Below are 20,260 nucleotides of genomic sequence, written 5' to 3'. Positions count from 1 at the left end.
AAACTTCATCGGGAGAAGTTGTGCCCACAGAAGCCACATGGCTCTGATTAGCCAAGTGTCGCCATCGTGCGTGCACTACAGGAACTGTCCGGAGGGCGGTCAGAGTCTACCTCGTGTGTTTTTTCATCTGTGAGTGAAATATTTGAGGAGTATTCAGTTTTTAGATGGAAACCCCGCATTTGTGCTTCCTGCTTTACTTCAGTCATTAAGACGCTTAATAGAAGAGATCAGTGATTCAAATCTCTGCCGTAAAATTCACGACAACTGAATTTATATGTACAGCTGTTTATATCTAACTATAAAGTGCATCCTATAAACTTAAAAAACGAACGTATTTGTTGTTCTTTTTTAAAAATTTGCATATTGGTTGCATAGTTTTATATATTGACCCATTTTATATTTGTTATGTACAATTTGGGGCTTTTCCAGATAAATAAAGTATAGCAATTAATAAACAAAAATCAACAATTAAAAGAAGACAGCATTCCCTCTAAGCCACGTGTAAACAGTTTCCCTGGATCCATAAGTCATATTTTCTTGAGAACATCAAATCAAAGTCTACCAGTTGCTTTTTTCCTTTTTAATCTGACATGTGATTGTAAAGATACTGTGAGATCTGTGCATCTTTGTACCCAATTTCACCATGGTGAAGAGTCCTTTCAAAAGTTCCTGGATCCAGATCCAGATCGGCTGCACCTTTGGTAAAAAAATGTTCATGCAAATCCCTTTTTTTTTTAGTGCAACCAAACCAAACCAATCCCATAACTTCCTTGGTGGAGGTAATTAAATAACCAAAGAAAGCTTCTCAGTTCCCTGCAGGCTGAGAGGCACTAAACAGCCTTTTTGTTCGTGCTGTCACTGGTACACATGATTTATAAGGTCCAGTGGTTACAAGAAGGAAAATATTCTCTAATGAAAAAAATACACGCTAAATACACTTATAAGAAATTCAAGGAGTGTGAACTGAAGTTACCCTTATGATTGTGCTTTATTGCACTAATGATGTTTAAGGGAACGGTTAGGTTTTCCAACAAAGTGTAGAACCTTCACACTTTTTGAAGTCTTTTTTTTTTTTAAACGAACACCACTTCCTGTTTCCTGTGAGCTAACTCTATAGAAGATCAAATTAAAGTGATTTAAGAAACTGCAAATGGAGCTTAACTGATCTCTCTGTATTAACTGATAATGATCCATCTGGTGCTGTTCAGTATAGTTTTTCTTTAATATTTTTAATTAGCTGAATAATGTAACGTACTAAAAAACAACATATGCAAATGTTTAACTCATTTTACATGCATTAAGTGTATAAAACAGATGAAAGCTGGAAAGTTACAAAAAGAAAGAAAAGACAATGTTCTCTTGTGCCTGGCTGGACACACACACACACACACACACACACACACACACACACACACACACACACACACACACACACACACACACACACACACACCTCAGTATAACTATTCAGACGTTTACAATACGACTGACCAAATTCACTTCTCCTCTGTAAATCCACATCCTGTTTAATTTCACTCTGCTGACTTCTGGATTCTGACACATGCATTGTCTCTGCAGGTGTGTGTGTGTGTGTGTGTGTACACGGAGGATTTTGAAAGCCATTTTGGGGAGCAGGAAAAAGAATGGTAGCAATTTAGTATCTCTGGTTCTCCAGTGCAGCGATCCACCTCTGCTCATTAGAGGGAAACATCATCCTCTCTGAGGTATGTTTTGATTTAGCTGTAACAGAATAAAGGAACAGTGTGCATAAATAATGCTCGACACTGAATTATTTGCCAGACTCAAGAGACGAACATGAAGTGGGTTGCTCGCAAGCAGCAGTACTTTACCCTGCACAGTTATCCCTGCTCTTTGTCAGCCCCAAGAGTCCAGAACATGTCATGCCTGTCTCATGATCCTCTTTCCCTTTCTTAAACCCATATGGACTCAAAGTCATCCCAGAGTACAGGGATAACACTCTTCTAACCCACCGTAAACCCTGGTGCATTCAGTGGTCTGTACAGTGGCCCTAAGAGGTCAGTGCACTGCAACATAGAAAACACACAAATAAACAGAAACAGACACAAGAAAATTAACTAAAGTCCTTAAAGCTGACTTGGTCTGCGTTTATTATTATTATTATTTAATCTGTTATAGTAATAGATGGATCACATTAAACATGAACAAAGTTTCAATAATAATCTCATCATATGTGCAAAGTAACCCATATGAGCCAAAAGCTCTCAGGGGTTCAGACTTCCCTAAATGCTCATCTTCAGGTAGATATCCCTAATGTGGTCATCTCAGGCTCACAGCACTGGTTGTGGGAACAGAAGCCCCACCCACATGCTTTTCAAACCTTCTGTCTACAAGAGGCAGTCAGTCAAATTTAAAGATAGGTGAAATGGAGCTAAAAAGGTCTGTTTCAGTCAGTGGGCGAACTGAGTGTCTGCACAGAGGCCCAGTGTGACAAATAAGGATTGTTTGGAATTGTTAAGCACACAAAGATACTCCAGCAGAACCTGACAATTAAAAACATGGAGCTGGCAGTTAGTATGACAAGTGCCCTTTAGACACATTATTCTCCACTGTGTGACTCTGTTCACTCTGTAGCCAAAACTTTAATTGCTGATCCTTACAAGTACCTGGGGATTTAATTTGACTGACTTATACTGAACACCTTTAAATAAACAAGACTCTTGTCTCGAATTGAAAGATTGCTGTCTTTTTCCAACTACAAAACCAGTCTTCTTGTTTAACCTGAGATATCCCCTGACATTGGAAAAACTGTTTTCAGTTACCTTAAACTTGAAATGGGATGAATTGTAAGCTGTCCTAAAATGAATTACACCCCTTGGTGTTCTCAAAGCGTCATTGTTGCACGCTTTATGATTCCTGCAACTGTTTTTATCCATTTCTTGTATTGTTTATTTATGTTATTTCCATCTTCTAGCTGCATTCTTGTAATTGTTATTGTTCTCAAGTCTCTCTTGAAACGACAGATTAAATGAAGTTTCAGTTAAAACCATCAAATACTCACAAACAAGCAAATCCAGAAACTTTAAGCTCTCTCAAGACTGTTCTGTGTTAAATTTCTTTAATGCCGTGGATTGTATATCAGCACACTTTTGCAGTCTCCTTGGTCTGCAACTACTGGAGTAGCTGAGGAAATTAGGAATACATTGATTACGATGGTTGAGAGATATAAAGCAGCCGACTGAAACAGCTGCCTGATCCTCTGATCGAAACCAGGGCTGCGGTCAGTTCATGTAAATAAATATGGCAATTCATGACAAATGAGTGTTCAGCTGCACTTTAACTCGTTACATGTAAGAAGTCTTTCATACCCGAGTTTAAAGCTGGCAAGAGGGAATTTTCTTTTAAAGATATACTTCTGCTTAAGTAAATTTATGGTGGAGGAGTGGTGAATTTCGGACACTGAAATATGTCAGGTCGCCACTTTGAGAACTTCTGGTGGAGTGTCTTGGGGACCCAAGACCTTTATTGCATCTGCATGATTTCACATAAGCAACAAAGGTCTTTTGTTCTCCAGCGGTATCACACGGACAGCAAATTCAAACTAAATAACCCTAAATAACTGTCAAACCAGAAGAAATTGGGCATGACTGATTGCAGTCTGCAGAAAAGTGTGAGGTGATGTGCACCATCTGTAAACCCTGTTTCCCCCTCTGCGAAGCACCTTTTGAGATTTTCAGTTTAAGCAGCCGGATGAGTGTTTAGGTTTTCTCCACAGTAGGGAGACTCGGCAGGGTGGAGGAGGCTTTGGAGGGGGGGAGACCTCACTATTGCACTGACCAAGTAGTGAGTTTACATCTGATATCGGCCTGTTTTTCTTTTTGCCTGATGTCTGTCGACTTCATTTTGACCAAAGCAGGACAAGATTATTAAAATTGCAACCATGCATGCTGAAATCCTCTAACTTTCATGTCGGAGTGAAGCGGGGTTCTAAAGGGCTCTTTGAAGAGCAGATCCCTTGGGCTTTCTGCTGTGGCCACAGCAGTCGGACAGGGAGGCTCTTTGTTAAAAACCAGGCGATGATGTCTCAGTCAATAAAAGAGCATGAAAGTTGATGATGGCGATAATGATAGGCCTTAAAAATGGCCTTCCTACATCTTCTCACTATGTTCTCTCTTTCTTTATATCCTAATAACACTGACAGCATGCACTTTTACTTGACGTTCCTTGCAATAACGCTGAAAATGTGTTAGCACTTTGCGCATTCTTTGAGCGGCGGATAACTGAGGACGGTTTTCACCACAGTTTAGACATCTTTAAACAGCTGACAGACTGTCTGGCCTCACTGCGTCGTCTGTGTTCACCCCCACCAACCCCCCAAAACAACATGTAACTTCTTAAGGAACACACTACAATCTGTGCTGATACAACAGCATGCATCATGCAGAACTGCAGGGGCCTCTTTCCCTCTGTCAGTTCTTCACTGTGAGCAGGCAGCACCTTTGTGATATACAATTAGGAACGGAAAAGATATCAAATTTCCTACAAGAGAAACTCAAGGAAATAGGTCAGTGTATGCAACGGTGCCAAGGCAACGCTTTATTGTCCTTTTCCTGTCTCTACAAGGTCCTAAATCATGTGAAGTTCCAGTGAGCAGGAGAGTAAAGGGCTGCAGTTGATTTTTGTGTACATCTTCTTTGTTTTGTTTGTATTTGTGTATGGAGTGGGAATAAATGGAGCGATGCGAGAATGACTTTTTTTTGTCTCGTCTGCAACGGTAAATTTTAGCTTGTTGATTTGTGGTAAGACCTCAGCACCCACGTTTCTTTCATCTTAAATTCTGACACGGTTCCCCCATAGCCCCTTCATCAAACACACACTCCACAGGACAATGGGCCGCATAAGTGTGGTGTCTCCTGGAGTATTTGTTGACTTATTGCCTGCAGAGCCAGAGGAAGAGTTGGAAGGGATTCTAACTGGACCACATCCAGGCTCCGTGCAATGTTTGGTAAAACTGTGTGGTCAGAACTCATCTTGTCCCAGTTTTTATAGCCTCACACATCATCCTGTACACTTCAGCTCCACACCCGGAAAGTTGAGAGTGTAAAGATGGCGATGACTCATGCGGTGCCTCTACATCCATCAATGCCATTTTTTAGGGTGTCTAAGACATTTTTAAAATCACACACTGAGCTCAAAATTGTTCACATCTAGAAAATGAACTAGAACATCAAATAAAAACACTATGTTTTTCCAGTCTTTAGATTAAAAATATATACAATATAGTGTCATTTACATTATATAAGTAGAGCAAAGACTTCGGGACTGTGGAACCAATGGAACAGCATGAGCAAAAGACAGATCAAAGTGCCCATCCTAACCTCTGCCTATAACGGGCAGATGTGGTTCAAAACTGGGTCATCTGTTTCCGTGGTCTTGGATCCTGAGACCACAGAATACCTTCAAAGGTCTCTTGAACCACGCCTATTCTGAGCTGGGGGGTTTTGTGCTGATTTTTTGTTTTTGTTTTTTGGCTTATTGCTGTACAGTGAGTAATTAAAAAGAAGGCCAGTACATGAGAGATGCTCCACAGCAGCCATGGATGGAGGTGTTTTTATGAGAAGTAACATTCATCTGCTCTTTGTACCAAATGAAAACAAAAGCAAGATGCACAATGCAGGTACAGAGAGTGCACACAAATCCACCTTAAAATGCATATAAACAGAGCACACAAAATGCAAATGCAGTTCATATGCAATGAGCCATACAGTAACTTGTACACAGACACAGACATGGAAGGATTGGTGTTGAAAACTTCTTGAAATTTTACATTTCTTCAGTTGTTGTATTCAGTGTAATGGGTATTACATTTTTAGATAAAGCATCAGCAGACTTAAAATATAATAATGACAATCAGCTTTATTGACCAAGTATGTCTACACATACACAAGGAACTGAGCTGGATGGATGGACGGATAAGATAAGATAAAACAAAACAGTATATACAGTACACTTTGATGGTGGATATTTTAGGTACAGACGCTGTGTGAGTATCATTAGTGTCCATCAGAGTGACTACCTGTGGAAAAACACTGTACATATATCTGCTTGCTGTGCTGTACAGTGCTCCAGAGGGGAGGACTTGGAACGGGGTGTGATGGGTCTTGCACTGATGTTGCCTGCTTGTTTCTGTATTCTGTATTTATACAAATCCTGAATTGAGGGGAAGTCTGTCGGCACCAGTGATTTTTTTCTCCTGACCTCACTGTTCATGGTCGTCTGTTCTTGTCCTGTTTGGTGGCTGATCTGAACCATACAGTGATGGATGAGCAGAGAACAGGCTGGATTGTTGAAGATCTCCTGAGGCAGGTTGAACGTCCTCTGCTGGGCCTTTTTGACGATTGTGTCTATATTCGGTGACCACTTCTGGATGAAGGTTCCACCTGAAAGCCATTGTCATCTCTACAGTGTTGAGCGTATTGAGCTCTAGGTTGTTCCGATTGCACCACAGGACCAGCTGTTCAACCCCATGTTTGCATCCTTGATGAGTTTGATAACCGTCACGTCATCTACTTCCTGTCTGTCAGTAAGTTTGTGATCCACAGACAGATGGAGGCTAGGAGTGGAAGACTTGAGGGATGATGGTGTTAAGAGCTGAAGTGAAGTCTATAAACAGAATTCTAGCATTTGTGCCAGGGCAGTCATGGTGTTGCAGGATGTAGTGCAACACTATGTTGACATAATCCACCGAACCGTTGGACCGGCAGGTAATTGCAGGGGGTCCAGCAGGGGACATGTGATGTCCTACATCTAGGTCACAACCAATCTCTCAAAAGATTTCATGATTAGAGACATCCGGGCAACAGGCCTGTGGTCTTTTAACCCAGTGATAGAAGGTTTGAGCTGTAGCTGTAGCTACAGGTGGTAGAGCAGGTCAGCTACTAACCGGAAGGTTGGTGGTTCGATCCCAGTCTGCATGCCAAATGAGATAAGTAAGATACTAACCCCATGTTGATCTCCGATGCATCCATCAGAGTGTGAATGTGTATGAATGTTAGATAGGCACTAACAGTTTAGGGGAAAAAAGTGCTTGTGTGAATGGGTGTGATAGGGTGAATGGATTAGTTGTATAAAGTGCTTTGAGTGCTCAGATAGCGTAGAAAAGCGCCATATAAGAACCAGTCCATTTCTTGGGGACTGGGATAATTGTATATATGACAGCCATCCTTCCACTGAGACCAGTTCTGATCATGCTTTAATAAATTGATCAACTGAAGGGTCAGATGCCTCTCTCAGGTCCCATCAGACTTTTGCTGGATGTTTTTCCCTGATTTTTAAAGACATTACTTTCAGATACTATTTATCTACTGTAATGTCTGTGTTAACTTTGGCATTTTTTGAAGACTCAAAAAAATAGGAAGAAATGTGTTTTTTGTTACAGGGTGGTAACAAAAAAAAAGAGACAATTTAAAACAAAAGGCAGATTTCACAATCAGATCTCCAACAAATGCTTCATCTTTAGGAGGAGAGAGCCCATGTAGGCACAAGGAGAAGATGCAAACTCCTCACAGAACGGTCCCAGTCACCCTGAGGATTCAAACCCATGATCTTCTTGTTGTGAGGTGATAGTGCTAACCGAAGTATCACCATGCCATGTATGCATTACACAGAGTGCAGCAGAAGAGCTGCTCATTTTTGCACATAACAGTCAAAACTACCTCAGAATCTGATTACATTCAGCATACTAACCTTCAGCATTCTCAAACTACCTAGAAAATGAAGGTCAGTCCTTGAATTGTGATACAGATGACTGAGTAAAAGGATCTCATGTATTTAAGTGTTACTAAAACTATTTCTTACTTTACTTCAAATACTTTATATTAACATGACTAGAGAGCAAAAAGCCTTTGAGAATAGTGTCTTTGTCTGCCACATCGCCCTCTTCTTGTATGAACGCAATGAACAGGCTGCTCTTAAAAAAAAAAAAACCACACGGCACCATGCCAGCTCCAGAGAAAGCCATTTGGATATCTAATAGCTTTGGACCAGGTCAGCTTAATGTAAGCCTTATTGCGATTACCTGATGTAATGACAGCCAATCCAAATAGAGCCTGTAAGCCATTATGAGCCAAACAAGGGGAACACATTATGCTTTGCGCTATGTCAGCCTGACAGGGTCTGAACAATGCAGCATGAAAACGTTTCCACCCAGTTACTGCGACTCCTAAGGGGATGGAGAGGAACTGTTTAGGGCAGTTATACGTCTCAAACGTACCTTTGAAGACTAGCAATCAGCCTTAAAACCCCCCCTATCTGCAATCTTAACGTAAACAAGAGATGAAAGATTTGAAACATTTACTCAGAAATGGCTCTTAATAGAAAACAGCGCCACGTGAAATGTTTTAAAGCCTTAAAAAAATAAAATAACATTTAAAAAAAAGAAAGAAAGAAAAAAAAAAAAAAAAATCACAGGAAATGTGTATTAACAGTCAATTGTAACATAATGTCATCAAACAAGAAACTCTTTAGACAGCCGCAAGAAAATACAACTTGATTGGACAGTTAAGTCCAGCTCAGGAACTTTAATTACTTGCTATAGGCTTTGGAGGCATTTGTGCAAACAGGTAGAGCTGTTTGTGTTTAGAGTGAAGAGGAATGCCACCAACTTCAAATGTGTATCATGTAAAGAGGACAAAGTTCCCACTAACTTCTGATCTACACCCCCCCTAAAAATAAAAAATTCCATTTGCCGTTACATAGTTTTGGATCCTTTAACTTCCTGACACTATAACTAATTGGCAGGATTACAGAGCCCATTGCTAAAACAAGAAGACTTGCGAGGGAGGGAGAGAACGCATCAGTTTATACTTCGCTTTCCTCAGGAATGTCTTTGGAGAGGCATCGTCGTCTTGGAAGCACTTCAGGCTCGTCCTACAGTTTGGCTCGCGCTCTGCTGGAAAAGATCTCGGCGTTTACATAGAAAAAAACTTTCAAACTGAACAAAAAGCAATCACTAAACAACCCTACACACACACGCACATACACTTTCACATTTGCCTTTTGAATGCTTTGTTTTCTTAATCTGTTTCTGTGCAGTTACCACTTCTCTAAATACCTGCTGTTTTCAAGAAGAAAAGGTACAGTGCCGCTCCATATTTGTGAGAATATGACAGACGAATGAATGACAAGAATTTATTAGACAAACATTTAAAAAATAAATAAATAAATAAACGGAACAAAGAAACAGGACTACGGCCCTTTTATGTAAGGTTCTTTTATTCACTGGTGGACGTGTTGGTTTAACAGTAACTGTGGTTTGGTGTATCCCATTAGGCTAATGTGGTGGTTTTGGAGATCAGGAGGAGGAGAAGGCACCAGGTCAGTATGGGGGTGGGGAGTGGAGGGAAAGGGGTGAGGTTTCCCCTAACTGCTCAACTATGGTCAGTGTGGCACTTTTTCAGTTTTATGATATACAGTTTAGGAACAGAGCAGGACAACAACATTATTATTCCTGACATTACATTAAGCACATTTTTTCTTGAAATGAACACAGAGCATGTTACTGAAGCAAACTTGTTTCTAAAGTCCAATCTTTTCTTCATAACATCGGAACATAAGCTAATGCATTCATGTCATTTTAAGCTTACAGGACAAGATCAGAGCCCTCAGGCAGATGTTCACCAACATTTCAAAGAAAACACCATTAAAGCTCACTGGGTACTAGCACTAGAGAAAGGAAATGGATGACTTTATGCAAAAATTAAGAGCTGCTCATGTATTCACCCTGCATGTTATTGTCCAGCTCTATTTCTTTAAAAAGAGCCAGGAACTGAAGCCAAGACAGCATTCAAGGGCAGCGTCACCCCAGACAGAGTGTCAGTATCCTGTTGCTGAGCATGAACGGAGGCAGTGTGGCAACGGAATCATGTGATCACAGTCGGGCCGGTGCGTCCAGTCCTCTCGTGGAGCTGGGAGAGCTTGAGGGCGATGTCTACCAGAGGAGCCAGGATCGCCTAGACGAGATACATAAAGAACAGCGAACGTCAGACTTCCTGTTCAGGTCATTCAGTTTATAGAAGTCCTTCAGTACAAAGCAGCTTCTTCTGGTTCTGTATTGCTAAGCTGCCGTTAATGCCGCCAGTATCAGAGCTATGAGCAGAAACCTCAACTAGCAAGGCCCAACTGAAGAGCTGCCAAAATAAAACTACTTTGGTCCAAAATATGCTAAGCCCCTTTTTAAGAAGCTCAGTTTTAAGTGGACAAATTACTTTAATTTTATATTTAAATATTGTTTTTAATACCTCAGACATCTTCAAATTCTGAGTTTCCCCCCTGAGATATTCTGATAGACATTTACTTTTATTCAGCAACTGGGAACCACGGTCTTGTGATCAGGTGACTGACTTGGCTATTGAAGAATATCACGTTTCTTTGCTTTGAGAAACGTGTGTTGCTTTTGCAGTACGCTTTGGGCGGTTATCCATTTGCACTGCAAAGCTCTGTCTGTTTGCAGCTTTTAAATGAATCTGAGCAGAGACTACAGTCATCCTGCTACTTCTATCAGCAGTCACATCATCAATAAGCACTAGTAATCCTGTTCCAATGGCAGCCACAACCTCGGAATTATGAGTCGTTTCTCCTTACTTTTCTCTTCCCATCATTGTAAAAGTTAATCTTGATTTCATCTCTCCACTTTTTTACCCCCAAACTGTGCAGACTTTCTGACCTTCATGGTCCTCAATCCAAATCTAATTTAAAAACAACAGCCACCAGTGGTTTGCAGCTACTTGTAAACCTGCATTTCCATTCATTAAGGTGTCTCTCAATTATTATGATTACCAACTTCTTAACAGGCCTCACCTGGCCATCAAACTGCTTGTCAATATAGTTATTTGTGAGTTGGAAATCTGCACTTCTATCACAGAGTGATGACTGATAGATGTCAAATCCACTTCGGTGGTCTACAGAGGCAAAACTACAAAAAGTGTGGCCTTGCCCAACAACCTATGGGCTCAACTCTATATTCTTACATCTACTATTTTTTAAGAACGATTAAATTAGAAGAATCTAAAACATGACCAACATCGAACACGATTAACTGTGACAAAACACGACGCAGCGGATTCATAAAATAAGCGCCTTTTGTATCACAGTTTTGTGTGAGGTACTTTCTTTTCTTCTCTAAATCCACACAGAAAGGAGATCACCCCATGGGTGTGTAAATCAAACCCACTCAAAGTCAGCCAACTGAACCATTAACCTGCTGGCCATTTATCTGTCAAGCTCTGATTCTGAAGCAGTATGTTTCTGCTTATCTGTTCATTCATAGTGTCCAAGCGCTGAAAAGGATAAAGAGCTGGAGCAGAACTTTTTTCTTTCTTGTACTACATCACCTCCCTGTCTGCACCATTCAAAATTATTTTATGAAGTGTGTCTAGTTGGAACTTGCACTCTTCATTTTTTCTTACCAGTCCAGATAAGGTGCCATAAGTCAAAACTTGGCCAAACATCTCCATCATCTCATCTCCCATGTTGAATAAAATCTCTCAGCCTGTTTTTTTTTTTGTTGAGGGCTCCACCCAGTGCTAGCTGGCCATCGTACACGTTACTGATCATTCCAGGCAACCCAAAAGGTTGAGAAGCCCATGTGAATATTAAACTGCTGTGATGTAGATGGATAATGGGGTGACAACCTTTATAAATATCTTTTTTTCCCCCCTCCCTCCTAAACAATTATTCACACGCACGCAAATAAAAAAGATTCGTGAAAAAAGAAAAAAAACTTTGTAACTGTTTATTTTCCTATCTGATGACTTCATTGTCTAATCTTTTTCCTCCCTGGATCCAACCAGCTGGGATTACTCCTCTCTGTCCTCACCTGTGGATCCTGGTTAATTTTCTGCGCGTCCTTCTCGTAGCTGTCTATGTAGAGCCTGATGGTTGCTCCAGCACTGCCTGTACCGCTGAGACGGAAAATGACCCTCGAACCGTCGGAGAAGATGATTCGGAGGCCCTGGGAGAGCGAAAGAGAAACAAAGATGTAAGAGATGGTGACAAATTCAAATATCGACTGAGCAGTAACATGTGGTTATATAATGTACGAGGTGGGAGTTATTCCATGTGTGTATGCACAGGGGTATGACCTCATCAGGTGTTTTGCCAGCTTATGAAACGCATCATTAGCAGGTCTGATTTTAATATGGAATCTGTTTTAAATTGGATACAGACTCTTAGTAGCATCTGAAGTGGAAAAAAACAACAACTCTAAAACATGAGTCAAGCAGAGCACTGTTGCAGGATATTGTGTAAATTGTGGACTGGAAATATTAATGGGGTCTGTTTTGCAGGCTGCTCACCTGGTTTTTGGAAACACTCCCATCGACAGGGTCTGTATAGGCAAAATTGTCAGCGATGGCCACCTCGTAGGTCTTATCGCCCGATGAGAACTTCTTTCCTTTAAAGGACGGATCGAACATTGCCGCCTCCAGATCCTTCATCATCTTATTGGCAGCATCTGAGTCAACTTCCTCATAGTCGTACCTGGAAGTGAAGTTAGACCAAGATTTTAAAAATATACATAGGAACTCATTTTCAACTACTTTCAATAATGACACATTTTTAATCTGAAGAGACAAAAGTAAAGAAAGTTTAATTATAACTGTTGCACTCCACTTGTGCTGCATTTCTCCAATTTGCCACTGAAAGGCGCCATTCCTGCATAGTCTCAAGTAGAGTTTTTTTTTAAATGTTTTGACAGTGGTGTTTAAAAATTCTTAACACTGTCAATGGTGTTTAAAAACCCTCATCTTTTAGGATTCAAACTCTCATTTCATAAATCGTAATGCAGGCATCTCCTCTGACCTGGTGAAGAAGTTCCTGCCAAACTTCTGCCAGTGATCTTTCATTATCTCCTCCACGCTCTGTTTCCTGGTGGCTAAGATTGACAGCCACGCAAGCACCGCCCACAAGCCGTCCTTCTCACGGATATGATCCGAGCCTGTTTATTAGCATAGAGAGATGTGATTGGGTGAGGGGCAATTCTTACTGGTGTCACAGCTTAAAAAAAGAAAAATGTGATGACCGAGTCTCACCAGTGCCAAAGCTCTCCTCTCCACACAGAGAGAGTTTACCAGCATCCATCAAATTCCCAAAGAACTTCCAGCCAGTTGGAGTCTCATACAGGTCCATCTGCAGCGTTTTAGCCACACTGAAACACACAGATTACATCATATAAGGAAAAAAAAAAAAAAAGATTCTTGATTTGCACTTTTCCCCAATTTACCCAAAAATATAAAAACTGTTTTGGTTTTTACTTGTCCAAGGCTCCACTGGTAGGCATGCTACGGGCCAGTCCTTTGACGCCGGTCTTCTGGAAGTACGGGATGCTTTTGATGTTGGCAGCAATGACAGCCACAGAGTCCGAGGGGTTCACAAAGAAGCCATGTTTACCCAGCACCATGTTGCGATCCTGAAGAGGGGACAAAAAGATGGCAATCTGAGCTGTGATATTACTTTATTCATTTACACTGTAAACACTGCAATAGTTACATCCTTTTTGCACACACCCTTTTCTTAACCTTTTTCTAATGTAGCTGTCAATTTTCTTGATATTTTATTATTATTTTTTTTTTTTATAATCACACCCTGGATATTTATTATTTGGTGATTTGTATATATTGTGCTATTCCTTATATCTTAACATATTTTACTGTTAAATAGTCTAGTCTGTTTTTGTTAATGTTACCGTACTGGAGCAACTGTAACCCACATAATTTCCCTAGGGATTAATAAAGTATGCTGATTCCGATTTGGTAATCGGCAGCAGATTGTTTAGTGTCAGTACTTCCTGAAAAAAAGCTTTTAAAACCCTTCAAATCCCAAAGTATATAATTTTTGTAAAACATTTCTTAGATTATATTGATAATTTTGAAGACAAGTTTACCAAATAGTTCTTGTGATTTCTTTGTTAAGCATTTGGTCTGTTCCTTTCATGAAACATGAAGCTGTCAGGAGGAAGGGTGAGGAAAACTGCTAACTAAAAACATTCCACATTAAGTGCTGTTCCAAAATTCAATCTCACTCTGGGAAGTAGGCCTAAAATTTTGATTGACTCATGTAATAAAGAAAATATAAACTTTGAATGAAAACTTATTAGATTAAATACATTCTGAGTGATTTAATATCACAGATTGATATCCAGGTCCAGACTTCATAACTCTGCCGCCCAGCTCTTGCCAATACAGCTGTTAAATGATCCTTTATTAGGGGAATGCTGAAGAACTTACACCATCACCATCAAATGCAGCTCCAAAGTCATATTCTCCACCTTTCATGGTTTTGACCAGGTCAGCAGCATAGGTCAAGTTGGGGTCAGGGTGGTGACCACCAAAGTCTTCCTGGGGGACACAATTGACTGCAGAGTTTGCTGGAGACCCCAGCTCTTCGCACACTATCTTCTTCACATAAGGACCAACCACTAGAGGGAGTAAGAGCGCCATTAATAAAGGACATCACATGCTGCCATGGTCACTAACGGAACAAACTTTCCTTTACACTGCGATGCACAAAGATTATTTCCGTTTGTGTTGCCTGTTGGCAATTTATTCAATTTAGGAACTAGCATCCACTGTTTGAATGACCGATTTAATACATGCTCATCCCTACCTCCATGCATGGCATCCAGTCTGACATTAATGTGATTGGCTCCTGAAAGAAGCTCCTTCAATGCAGCAAAGTCAAAGATCCCCCTTAGCATCTCTGCATAGTCATCAACTGAGTCCACAATCTCCACTGAGATAAATCAAGAGGGAAAAGCAAAGTTGGCACACAAGTCCTGGTACAAATCACAGCAGTACATGAAATTACAAAGCAACATGTATTCAAGATTTGAATAGACTAGAACGTGTGTTTACAAAGAGAAGAGAGTTCAAGACGTTGGTATTAATTTAACAAATTCTTCATCTTTCAGTTAAAGATAGGATTCTGCATCCGTGGGTCTGTTACCTGTGAAGGGCTTGAAAGTGTCCACTTCAAAGGTCTGCTTGCCAATCTTAGACAAATCCACTTTGAGGTCTGGGCAGATGTGATACTCCTGCAGGCTTTTGCTGATCTCAAATATTTTATTTGTGATGCCCTCTGGAGCAGGTCCTACGTTCAAAGTTAAACACTGGTTAGAAACCAGGCAATGCCCAAATATGGAACATTGAGCAAACTATGACTTGGACTATAGTGATTAGAGAAACAGTGGGTCTGTGCACTTGTCTCACCTCCGCTGGAAATGTTGTACTTGATGCCAAAGTCTCCATTGGGGCCTCCGGGGTTGTGACTGGCTGTGAGGATGATGCCACCCACTGCTTTCCTCTTGCGGATCACACAGGAGACTGCTGGGGTGGACATGATGCCATTGTGACCAATCACTAGGTGATTTATCTGCAGGCAGGAACAGATGCACACATGCAAATTAATGGACACAGGCAAAAGTGTGTGTTTGTTCACAGCTCCAACCATAATGTAGAAGTAATAATGGTACTGATGCTCCATGCAAAAGACTAAATTAAACGCCTTTTTCATTGACTAACCTTGAGAAGGTTATCCACACCTTCCTCCAACATCCATCCTGAATTATTCCAGTTTTTTTTTTTTTTTTTTTTTTTTAAAAATATGTCAGATTTTGCAAATCATTATTGGAGCTAACCCAAAAACACTGCTGCTGGATGACAGCTTGAACTTATTTTACCCATCTTTGCACCATTATACTAGGTAGCTGTGCATTTTATATTTCATTATAAATTTTGTTTACATGCAGGAGCTTGCATGGGCTCGCCCCTGACTATGTTATTAAACTTTTTACAATAGTATTGCCCAATACCAAGTGGTTAGATCAGCTGAACAGCAGCTGTGAGTAGCACCAGAATGGCTCTTACAGCCAATATTAGGTCCTCTAACACACTAAGGGTATTCAAATCTGAAATCCCGAGCAGTGTACCAGTTTATTAATGAGTGATGAGTCTACCCTATAATGAAACTCAGGTTTGACAAAACTGCAAGATGAGCTGACGAGTTCCATTTGCTGCTTTCAGCTGGCTGTAAAAGTTTGTCCCTGTAAGACCCTCAAAGTGAGAGATATGTGTGCATTTATAGATAGATATCTATCTATTTTAAATTCAGTAAGTGCAAATCTACAGTGGCCCTGAGAGGTCAAACACACTGCAACTTGAGAAAATATCAGCAAATAGGAAAAAAAACAGTTCACAAAACACCACAGGAGTGATTAAGAGGAGACAATAATGTGCATGACAAGTTGCTCTAAACACCTAACAGAAAACATATACGCAGTATTAAATGAATCATGCGATTGAAAGACATTAGCTCGAGTCTTTTTTCCAAAGCACAACATAGATGAATCCTCAACTTCTTTTAAGTTCATCTCGGTACATTCCTTCACATGTTTCAGTTTTCTGTCACCTCCGTCATTTTTTTTTAATTCAACTTCTATTGCGTTTTGTGTACTTTTGCAGCATTTTTTTAGATTTGTATTGTGTTTATAAGCTCCAGTGCATTTGACCTCTCAGGGCCACCATACAAATCACATTTGTTTATAGCCAGCTATATTATGACCCGAGCTGGCCCTGCTGCCCAGTGCTTTACAAGTGCTGCAGAATAGGTTATATTTTGACTTCTTTTATAGTTTTGAAATCATGGCATTATCGCGGTCCATTTAACCACACAATGGTTTGCTTTGTGCAATCACACGGGCAGTAGTGCATCTCTCTGTAACTTATGATACAATTTCACCCAGATTTCCTAATATAGACCCAAAATTACAAATGCCCACCAAGATTTGCCATCTTTGTGCAACTTACACCTACTTTCATTAGATGAACCCTCCATTTAGCAATGCTTCTTTGCATTAGCTACAAGAAGGACAGAGGCCATCTAATGAGAAGGTAGGTCACAGATCGAGGCTAGACTACAATGAATATGTCCTCTCAGAGAGTGAGGAGGTTACCTTGCAAATAAATAAGGTAATGGGGTTTGATAAGATTATGTTGATGCATTCTCACTGTGCATTTCTCATTTATGCACAAGACATATGCAGAGCAACGTGACCGGCTGCAGACCACGCCCCCCGATGGCCTAAAATCGTTTGAGTAACATCAGCCAGTAACCACACATTCAATGAAACATCACAACGTTGGCTTATCGTGCCTTCTTTCCCAACATCTAAACCCGTTTTGTTCCCTTTTAGAGAGTTGGGCAAGACCGACCAAGAGCCTTAAAAAACAAAAAAAAAAAAAAAAAAAAAAAAAAAACAAACGCCGAGTCAGGGTGTAAATGTCAGAGGTAAGGGTCTGACATGCAAGCGACCTCCTTCGTGCACTTTATCCAAAAGATCACCACGGTCAAGCAGGCTACCGGAGACAGCGCATGGAAATCCAGAGGGGGGATGGCGATACGTGCCAAAGGTTCACTGACTGCTTTGGACCTTATGGAACAGTCAAGTAGTTTTCCATAAACACAGTTTGAATGAACTGGGGCCAATATCAAGGCGCAGATACAGGCAGGAATGTCATTCAGGATTCAGCGCTGGTTAGGAGAGCTTGGAAGAGCACGTATGGCTGATTAGCCACCCCAACTGTAATCATTGACTTTAAAGCATTGCATAACTTTACATGAACCCATTTAATATAGAACTGAACAGCACCTCTCGCAACATTTTAATATGCAGAACGTAACCCATGTTTAAATACGTATATTTATGCTAACAAGTTAATAATACATGACCTGACAGTAAATATTTTGAGCATTTGGTCGTTCTCTCGGTTAGCATTAAGCTACTTAAGTTACTCTAGCTTTCTATGTAGCAAACTTTTATTTTTTAAACTAACCAAATAATGTCAAACTAAACAGACTAGTTATTTATGAATACATCTGATATACTTGACAGCTAGCTTTATGTGAGCCTGCTAGCTTACAAGCTATTCTATAGGAACCAACTCTGTGAGCTACACACACACACACACATACAGCAAGGACAGCAAAGGTGAACAACATGTCGTTCTGCTACTGACCCCGTTGGCAGCTGAAATCTGGACGATCAGCTGAATAGCGTCTTTCATGAAAAACCTGCCATCCCCTCCCACCACCAGAGCGGCCGTCTGGCGCTCGGCAGGCTCGATGACAGAGATAATGCTCTGGATGAAGTTTTCCGCATAGTGCTGGTTCTGCTGAAACACCGTCACCCTCTTCCTCAGACCGCTAGTCCCGGGCTTCTGGTCCGTGTACGGCTTGGTTTTCACTGTCGTAATTTTCACCATTTTTGACCCCCAGCGAGCACCAATGGTCACCCCCGTGTAATCCGCAGTCCGGTCCGACAAGCAGACGACTGCAGTGTCGGAGCAGCCACACGTACACACCGGGCAACTCCCCCCTTCAAACACCCGCCCTCCCGGTTTAAAGAGAAAGGAGGGATCAAGGAAGAGTTCTTCACTCTCAACAACAGCGCAAACAGAAAGGTAGAAAAGTCAAAATTCATACAGCTTTTCAGCCATTCTTGGATATTGCTTAAAAAATGAATTTTTATAACTGCAATATGCGGGAAAATGTCCACAGGGCTGTAGGCAACATTCTAGAAACCGTAGGGATACGCCCCCCACCAACATTAAGATAAAGTTACTGATGAAACGCTCTAATCAACTCAGGAGCTCATGTTGGATATTAAATAATACAAAAATATGTTATTTGTGTTTTATTTGCACTATATTTTTAAAAAAGTCACACACCCAGCTTTTTGATCAATGGTCTGATTTATTGAAATCTCATCCATCCCCTAAGTGTCTGAGATCTATTAGCCACTAACACCAAAAACAATAATATTTGCATTTTTTTAAAAGATCTAAATAGTGTTATACATACATATTTATAACATTATTGAATACAGAATTATGGTAGACTCTTATTCGTAAAGTGATCATTTTCGGTGGTTTAAAGTGGTCAAATTTAAACACTGAGTGAGAATACAAATCTTCCCTACAGTTCATCCACTGTATGAAACAAGCAGTTTCTATTGTGTGAGAACGAAGTTACACCTGCAATACTCATAGAAAAAGGATGTATGATTATTTGCAGGGTAACGCTTGCGACATAGCCAGTTTCGACCCATTGCTGTTTGCCTTTTGCTTCACAGTGTTTGATCAACATAAGTAGAACAAAGTTTACCATCAGATCTGTCAAAACAGAAGGTTGTCCTTATGCAAGTACAGAAGTACTGTGCAAATTCTTCATATTGTGCTGAGAAATGGAAAATAGGTGCAACAATTTATAGAAACGTGCAAACGTAAACATAAATACAGCTGTTGCGGCTCCTCCAACCTATGGCCGCGGCAGGCTAAACATGAGGACACAGATGACGCGCAACAATAAACGCATAAAATACACAAAATAAACAAATAACTGCAACTCACCAATAACTGCACTAACTACTATATCAAATTGCAACTTGGTCTATGGCATCAATTAGTGCACAAATATACAAAAAACATCAAGTTCCAGTTAAAATACATCAAAATCATTCAAGCTGCGGTCAACAGAAAGTTTTCCCTCATGCTCACCCTACCTTTCTGCTCATCAACATCAGGTGCTGTGAACAGGTGAGTGCAACCACATTTATCATCTACCACACCCATGAGACACGCCCCACACCCGTGCACCAACACAGTGAGTCCATTTAAACCAGCCCACTTAGTCAAAAAAAGAGCAACTCATATGGCTCCTACAACAGCACTGCTACAATAATGTTGAGGTCCGGTCCATGTGGAGGCCAATCCATGACTGATAGTATTCTATTGAGTCTTCTTCTATCTAGGTATGCTTTCACTGAATTGTGTTTGGGATCAGACTACAAAAACAGAGGCTCCATATGTTTTGCATATGGCTGTGGGCTCACTGTTACACCTCTCTCCTGATCTTTTCTGTAAATACTGATGATGAACTAAAAATCTCAGATTTGGATTAATTGCTCAGTCAGACCTGTTGCCACTGATTTTCAGTCCTTTTCTTGTGTAATTTGGCATACCTCAGCCTTTTCTCCCCATTTCCATTGATTACTGAGACCATTTCTGATGAAGCTTCAGTGAACAGTGGATGGATCAACTGAAGGTTAATCATTTCTCTGGTGCTGTGTCTGGATTTTTTTCCTCGTTTCTTAAAAATATGACTTTCAGATACTGTTCATCTGCTGTAGTCTGTTTTTTCAGGACTGACATATCTTCTTTTGTCCTCCACT

The 20,260-nt window shown here is 40.6% G+C and overlaps 1 protein-coding gene across 1 annotated transcript; it reads right to left on the bottom strand.

Moving 5' to 3' along the window:
- Positions 1 to 9,234: 9,234 nt before the first annotated feature.
- pgm1 (phosphoglucomutase 1) lies at positions 9,235 to 18,397 on the bottom strand. The gene is made up of 11 exons (XM_040013574.1): positions 18,048 to 18,397; positions 15,243 to 15,405; positions 14,980 to 15,123; positions 14,641 to 14,766; positions 14,262 to 14,452; positions 13,290 to 13,444; positions 13,068 to 13,183; positions 12,838 to 12,973; positions 12,333 to 12,516; positions 11,855 to 11,989; positions 9,235 to 9,989 (listed from the first exon to the last, which is right to left on the bottom strand). Exons 1-11 carry the CDS (start codon positions 18,291 to 18,293, stop codon positions 9,900 to 9,902), a joined length of 1,686 nt encoding a protein of 561 aa, XP_039869508.1. The 5' UTR covers positions 18,294 to 18,397; the 3' UTR covers positions 9,235 to 9,899.
- Between the last annotated feature and the right edge of the window lie 1,863 nt (positions 18,398 to 20,260).

Source organism: Simochromis diagramma, unplaced genomic scaffold, assembly GCF_900408965.1.
Source record: "Simochromis diagramma unplaced genomic scaffold, fSimDia1.1 OVJJ01000649.1, whole genome shotgun sequence".
NCBI classification, from domain to species: Eukaryota; Metazoa; Chordata; class Actinopteri; order Cichliformes; family Cichlidae; genus Simochromis; species Simochromis diagramma.
This window is presented reverse-complemented; position numbering and strand designations above follow the sequence as displayed.

Excerpts from the sequence above, each read along its gene's own strand:
- pgm1 (XM_040013574.1), bottom strand. The coding sequence starts at position 18,293 with ATGGTGAAAATTACGACAGTGAAAACCAAGCCGTACACGGACCAGAAG. Across the intron at positions 15,406-18,047 it reads AGATTTCAGCTGCCAACGGG|ATAAATCACCTAGTGATTGG; the intron begins GTCAGTAGCAGA and ends TCCTGCCTGCAG. Across the intron at positions 12,517-12,837 it reads GGCAGGAACTTCTTCACCAG|GTACGACTATGAGGAAGTTG; the intron begins GTCAGAGGAGAT and ends CTTCACTTCCAG.